This window comes from Equus caballus, chromosome 28 (genome assembly GCF_041296265.1).
Source record: "Equus caballus isolate H_3958 breed thoroughbred chromosome 28, TB-T2T, whole genome shotgun sequence".
Taxonomy (NCBI): domain Eukaryota; kingdom Metazoa; phylum Chordata; class Mammalia; order Perissodactyla; family Equidae; genus Equus; species Equus caballus.
The window spans coordinates 13,518,742-13,526,424 of record NC_091711.1 but is presented as its reverse complement, the minus strand read 5'-3'; the positions used below and the strand labels follow the sequence as shown (position 1 = coordinate 13,526,424).

At 44.0% G+C, this 7,683-nt stretch overlaps 1 protein-coding gene across 1 annotated transcript; it reads right to left on the bottom strand.

Annotated features, from left to right (window-relative positions):
* Positions 1-2,103: 2,103 nt before the first annotated feature.
* MYF5 (myogenic factor 5) lies at positions 2,104-4,460 on the bottom strand. The gene is given in 3 exon segments (NM_001302119.1): positions 2,104-2,548; positions 2,966-3,041; positions 3,882-4,460. Coding segments are annotated over 3 exon segments (768 nt in total). The 5' UTR covers positions 4,383-4,460; the 3' UTR covers positions 2,104-2,357.
* Between the last annotated feature and the right edge of the window lie 3,223 nt (positions 4,461-7,683).

Genomic DNA, 7,683 nt, shown 5'->3' with positions numbered 1-7,683 from the left:
TGTCAAAAGAGTATATATGACTGAATGTGATGTGTTGTGCTGAGCTGTTTACTGGGTAGACGCCAGACTTCATTGTTAGTACATTGAATATGAGATTAATTGAGTGACAAGGCATGGAGAGTGTCTTTAATCATATATTGATCACCACCTGCATTTAATCTGGACCATTGGCAATACTTCTAACTAATACATTCTAACTAAATACTTTGAGGCATTATAATATTCACTGAGAATATCAAATATATTTGCAAGTTATAGAAGCACCTGGAGTTTGGTAAAAAGTTAATTTTTATTCATTTGAAGTAAAAATCACATTATATTCTTTGCTTACTTTTATTAAATGGAACAGTATGGCTATGCGTTTCAAAACTGAACTTAAAAAAAAATCTTTGGATAGTTTCTTCTATTCCAATTCTATCAAGAGCTACAACAAATCTCCGTACCTTTCTGTCGGAGAAAATGAACCCAGCGCAGTGTCTAACAAAAGCAAATAATTTAAACTTTCGTTGAAACTATGTATGAATCTCTATCACACCCTCCTGAATTCTCTTCACCTCAATCCTCCCACTCCCAAATCATGGATAAAGAGAGACCCACTGGGTGCTGGAAGTCAGCATGCCGTCTCACGGCAGGGTGCTAAAAGAGTGATAGCGGCTACAACATTTTGTATTATATTATATTATATATTGTGTTGGTCCCCCTTCTCTCCCTTCCTTTATGGACTAAGTTTCATTCTTTTTAGCCTGATGACTGGACAAGCGCAAGAAAAACCATATCAGAAAGAAGGAGAAAATTTCCTGAGAACAGCACAACTGCCAAGCTCTGGCACAGAGTCCGTATGCTTTGGTTGATGAATATCTGTAACTACAAACCCTCAGCAATTTTAAACTAACGTGCAAATTAGATGATGAAACAACTCTCCTTATGCTGTCTGTGAACACTTGTTTTAGAAGCTTCAAGGATATTTCCTTTTTATCTCTCTCAATGATAAACTTGTAAGAATTATCCCAAGGGTTGTCTCAACCTAGTTTTCCGCTTAATTGTTCTATTTTTTCATCTTAATTTGTTCTAAAGGCTACTTAAAGTGATGAACAATAAAAGATGCATGTCCATCACACACACACACAATTATGATTAAAAAATCAAAAAGGCTGTGAAAAGGAGGAAGCCAATTGTAGTCAGCTTCACTTTACTAGAGCAGTTTGTGTAAGTTATAGTTTGTGTAAGTTTTCTTATGCTTGCACTTTAACAATACAAAAAAAAAGTCATTTAAATACCTTTAAATATTTTATTGACAATATTAATATATTAATGTATCAAGATGTATTCAGGCAAGTAGATAAAGTGAATATGTCCTAACCCATGTTTTCTAATGTACTGTAGGTATTAAAATGGTGTCACATTGTACATTCTTTCTGTTTAAAAATATGTTATTGTCCTGAATAACTTCTATCTTTCCCCCCAAAACACACAACTTGACATTATATGGTATGACACTAAGATGAAGGAAAAATTTTATTTAGCAGGCTCCCTTGAAATATGTTTAAAAGAGAAATATGGTATTTTCATTTATGACATCAACAAGACTTAAACTGAGCCCATGAGATGGTACATATTCAGATTTATATACAAAGCCAACTGTTTTGGTATTTTCAACACCATCTTAAAGGTTTCAGATCAATGACTGCTAATTCCATTAGGGGTATTCTTTCAAAAAATCATGAACCAAAATATTTCTTCATTTAAACAATTTTATTTATGGTGGAATTTCCAAAATTTCTTATATCTTGAAATTATCCACAAAGTACTATTTCGTGCTTACATAAAAAGATGCATTTCTTATAAGAAAAGATCAAAATATATACCATTAGGCAGTACTGTTATACTTTTATTTAATATAATATAACCAAAGGATTAAAGAGAAAAGCAAAAGTTAAATATATTTAAAACTCTTGTAACTAATTTCCAGCTGTCCTAATGTTTTGAAGAAAAAATAAAGATCTAAACGCCAGGGATAATATTTTGTAAGCAATATTTATAAAAAATATAAGTTAAGCATTGCAACAAGCTACCCTCAATGAATTACCTCTATAAGAAATAATATTATTGGAACTATATATCTAAAGCAAAGAAAAAGGAAAAGAAGAAGAAAAAGAAGAAAAGAAATGAAGCATTAATTGCTATGGTGACTTTTTAGTTAAATACACTTTCTTATAAAGTGGCAAAATAATATTTATAAATTTACAGTTGAATGGAAATCTTTATATACAGATTGTCTTGCTTTTGGACGTTTTGGACCTCTTTCCTCCTGTGTAATAGGCCCTCCTGGCAGAACTGATCTAGACTAGATTTTTAGTTCATAGCACATGATAGATGAGCCTGGAACTAGAGGCCCCTGGAGTCGCAGGCTGTGAATCAGTGCTGGCAACTGGGGAGAGAGAGGCTGGGTCCTGGAGAGGCAATCCAGGTTGTTCTGAGTTGGTGATCCGATCCACTATGCTGGATAAGCAATCCAAGCTGGATAAGGAACTTTTCTCTGTGGCATATACTAAGGATACAAGGAGAAAACCATTAAAAAGAATCCCCCAATAGATAGACTTACGTTGCCCCTTAAACTTTAAACTGTAGGTCAGCTCCTTTGACACCCAGAGGTCAGGTGGTCACAGAAAGTCTGTTGTAGAAATTCGCAACAAACATCTAGTAATTCATGGGAATGAAGGTGGGGAGTGGAGAAGGCCCCTGGTAACACTTCAAGCAATAGTGCGTGTGAGTGTGTGTGTATGTGTCTCTGCTAGGAAGATTTTGAGCAGAAGATGTATGTTTATTTTGCTCTGCCAAAGACTCCCCATCAGAACTATCACTTCTATTCTCTTCCCCATACTGCCTGGAAGAACAGACTGCTTTGAGAAGCTGAATTGTGAAGCCGAACTGGTCTTTAAACTCCTCTGAAGTCATCAGTTCTTACCATTTGTTACATCAGGACAGTAGACGCTGTCAAAACTGCTGCTTTTTCCGGACCAGACGGGGCTGTTACATTCAGGCTATAATACAAGATGCAAAAGAAGAAGTTTGTTTTCAGGTCTTGGCAAAAGACGCTCTGACCTAGGGTGAGGCAGGGCTTGCCCACTAGCTCTGTAAATTGACCACTCTCAATCGCCTTCATTGCCTTGATTTAGGAAGGGTTAGCCCTCACCAAATAGCAAGGGCACTGAGGTCAATCTCTGTGCTTGGAGAAGACGAGAGCGGCAGCAAAGAGAAGAGGGGGTGGAAGTCAGCGGCGATGTGCATTGGGTTAACCATGCAAAATGGATTGGAGTAGAAGGAAGCCACACTAATTCAGGGAGAGAACACTTTCCCAGGGCAAAAACACATTAAAACCTGGCAGCGTTGTAGCAAACACCCTCTGAAAAGAATGCATCAACATCTCCTTCCAGCCAGGCCTCAGCAGAGTAGGGACTGGGGCCATGTGGGTATTTCTTTCCAATTTCTTCGAGTTATAAAAACTGTGGGACAGTGGGAGCCGTTGACTTTAGATGTTAGTGTATGGCAGGGTCCGCTGGTCGTGTATTTTAGAAATAAACTGAGTAATGGAGAAAACATCTGATTGATTATTCACTGCCACCTATCTCACAGGGCAACCCTCTCCTACAAAGTATACCTAGAATTTGGTAGGAAGGCAAAGTAAAACCCTGCTCGACAGCTATTTTCTGGCATCTTTCTAAATGTGCATCTCTCTTCTCTTACAGCAACTCCCCCCTAAACCCACCCCCGATTAACCACCAATAGCCGCTGAATATTCGGTTGCCACATCTGGTGTATATGACACGTAAAGGTTTTTGGAAAAGATTGGGGTGGCCGAGTAGGTACCAGAACTCTCTTACCATGCCATCTGAGCAGTTGGAGGTGGGGCTAGTGGGCTCTGAACAGCTCTGTCCCGGCAGGCTGTAGTAATTCTCCACCTGCTCCCTCAGCAGCTCCTGCAGGCTCTCGATGTAGCGGATGGCATTCCTGAGGATCTCCACCTTGGGCAGCCTCTGGTTGGGGTTGGTCGTGGTGCACCGCTTGAGCGTCTCGAAAGCCTGGTTGACTTTCTTCAGGCGTCTCCGCTCACGCATGGTGGCCGCCTTCCGCCGATCCATGGTGGTGGACTTCCTTTTGCATGCTTTGCAGGCCCACATGAGGCAGTGGCCGGCCTGGTGGTGGCCTGTAGGTGCTCGCACGTGCTCGTCCTCGTCTGAGCCTTGCAGCTCTGCTTTGTGCGCCCTGAAGGCAGCCACTCGCGGCTCAAACTCGTCCCCGAAATCGCCCTCGGGGGACGGGATGCAGGAGCCGTCGTAGAAGTACTCAGAAGGCGAGAACTGGCAGCCGTCCATCATGTCCATCTTCTGCGGAGAGGCAGGCGGTGTACCTGGACAGCAGCGAGAGAGACAGGGGAGAAACCGGAGCCTGGCGCCGCAGCGGGCGGGCAAATCCCGGGCGGAGCTCCCTGGTCGGTTTCTCCGGTAATTAACAAGGGCAGACGCCTAGCGGCCTGGGTCGGCCCCGCTGGGGTTGGGGCTCTTTATATATTCTTGGGGGAGGGAGGCTGGCCCCAGTGGCCAGGCACTATTAGCATATCCCACCACAACCCCCGCCGGGGCTGTCTGGGCAAACCTCCGCCTTTTCGCTAGAGACAATTTGCTGTTTACTGCCCCTTTTGAGGCTAATGGTTTTACTGCGTTTCTGCCGGGGTGGGGGATGGCTTCCCAGCCCGCTTACTTGCACTCTCTAGATTACCTAAACCAAGGGACACTTAAACAGTGTCACAGACAAAAGGAACGAAGGAAATCTAACTTTTTGCAATTGTTCACACGTTAAAAACATAATTTTAGAAAGAAATCCCTACTTTCAGATGACACCAAAGGCCGACCTGCCTTCCCAATCCTGGACGTGAGGAATCACCTTGCTTTTAAGTGTTCGTTTCTCTTTTTCTTGAATTTTAGTTATCTCAGGAATTTTTTTCCACCAGTGGACCAGATAACAGGTGCTAAAAACTTGAACTGACACTTTAGATCATGGAGTGAGCCTATATTTTTTTAAAAATCTGTTTTATTCTGATCAGATTGCCATTTTACAGGCTCTATGTTATTTGAGGTAGGCCAGGAGGTTCCTTTTCCCCAAGACAGGGCTCTGAGTTCTCTCTCTCTCTGTCTGCTCATCTAAAAGGAGGTAGGCACAAAAAGGCCAGGTGACCTGGAACATTCCTTCCTCCCTTTCCCCCTTCTGCGTGTGTTTCCTGAGCGTCCCCTCCTTTGGTCAGGCCTTTGCTAGACCCGGAGCAGGCGATGATGGGCACTGGGTCTCTAAGATTTGTATTCGAAGAAAGCCGGTTTTACACGACGAAGTCTCTTTCCTGGGGTGCGTCTCCATTCCCTCTCTCTCTCTGCTCCGCCTTGCCATTTCCACAGACTAAACAGCCAAGCTGGGCTTTGGGGTCGCTAATTTTCTGCTTTCAGGCAAACTAACACCGTTACAGATGCGTCCCAGCTGCCGGCACAGCAATCCTTCTCGGCTCGTGTAAAATTTCCAGCTCCTCCAACCCCGAGTAACTTCACACACTCCGCGACAAAAGCCTTCCAGAAAAGCGACCGCCGCAGGGTCTTTGAAACTTTGGTGGCTAGAAAGTGAGAGGAGAGGGCTGCCATTTAAGTGAGAATGAACCTATTAATCAGCTTTTGCCAATCCGCCTCCACCCTTAACGCACTTCCAAATTACTAGGTAGGTGGGTGCTGTTGGTACATAGGAAAAACGATTACTTAAGGTTCACACAAATAGACTTACATATTCTGGAGTTTTCGACCAGGGCTTGTGGCCCCATTAAAAGAGGAGAGAGTGTTTTCACCTCAACCTTCAGTCATTCTCTCCAGTAGGTTTTGTGGCCCCCAAGTTATTGGGGTGAGGGAAGCAGGGAGGGGCTTTCCTTTCTATAACTTTTAAGTAAAATTATCTTCCTCAAGCAACTGTGGCTGGCTGATTCCACATCTGCAGGCGCCAGAGAAGCTCTAGCTCTTTCAGAGTGAGATCTACTCTCAGAAGAAAAGGCCCGAAAACTGGGGGTGGGAGAGTGTCCTGTCACTAAGGTTCGCTAAAGATGCAGGTTACTGTCCCCTCTCCGCTCTCCCATATTCTGTCACCCCTAAGACAAAGACGCCACCACCACCAACATCCGTGAAAATCAGGCTTCCTTTCACACCAATGGGCTGCTTAATTGTCTGGCCAGTGGGAAATCCATCTGCACCTTGTTTAGGACTATTAACAAGTGGATGACTTTGAAATGAATACGGTAGCCACAGCTACACCAGATAAAAGAGTCAAGTTCCTAAAGGACCCAGGTGGACTGGAAGACTCTGTCCGCCCCAGTGGAAACATTCCAATGCATGCACACTGCTATCGCTGAAATACAATAGCGGGGAGATATTCTCACCCAGGAATTCTCAACCGTCTCAACTACAGATTCCCATCAGGAGCAAGAGCACCATTTGCTTTGGCTGTGGGTCCAGGCGTTAGCACACCGGCCGCAGCTAAAACAGAGTTTCCTGCAGGTTTATGATTTGGGCACAGACAAATCTGCTCTTCAAGTGGAAGAAAGAAGGTGCTCTTCTGCTCGCCTTTCAGTTGATATCTTTCCACCAGACACGCAACGTGCTTTGGACCCAATCCCCTCAACGGGGCGTATTTGTAACAAACAATTATTAAGAGTTTTCTGTTTGCCAAGTGCTGCTCTCAACCCTTTCCATGTATTCACTCATTTAATACTTTCAGCGACTCCGTGGGAACTATTATTAGAGCCATTTTTGAAAGAAGGTAACGGACGCGCTAGGGGTGGGTAATTTGCTCCAGGTCACACAGGGCTGGGAGCGAGGCTTCCCCTTCCCTCGGATTTGCGCTCCTGGAAGTGACTTTTGTTTGTTTTCTTCTTTCTCAATCCGGGCTCAGCGCGCGTTCTTGGCGCTCCAGAGCCGAAACTCGCAAAAGCTGCGTCCGGGACGCCTCTCCCTCCGCTGCCGGGCCTGCGAAGACGCTGTCCCTCAGGAGGCTGTCAGGAACGGTAGTTGTCAGCGGTTAGGGCTGTCTTTCGCAAGGTGATCTCAAAACAAATTTACCCGAGGGCCGCGGGCGAGGGGAACTAAAGAAGCTGGGAAAACGAGCGCCCGGCGGCTTAATGGGACTTGCTAGGGTGGAAAGAGGGTCCGGGTTGAGGACCCTTACGACTCAAGCGCTGAAAATAGGATCTCAGAGCACCAAAGTTAAAAACGAGACAAAACTTTTAAACCGCTCGCTGTCAGAGGTGAGAAGAGAAAGAGATCAAATAATGGGAGGCAGCACAAAGAAGGAAGGGAGCCAGCGCCCCAAAGACGCCTGGGTCCCCCAGTTCCCAGGAGGTGCCGCCGCTGTTTCCCCAGGGGCACCATGTGAGAGAAAAACGGAAAACTGGATGAGCGATACAGAGAAAAACATATTTTTTTTTTTTTTGATTGGGGACCTTGAACAGGGAAGTAGGAAAAAAATGAAAAAATTGCTTTAAAAATATTATTTTGATTATCTGTGTGCCCTCTTTTACTTCTACTCAAAATCAGACTGCCTTGACTTTTGTTCTTCATAGAAAAGAGTAAAAATATAATCTGTTTTTAAGTATTTCTCTAG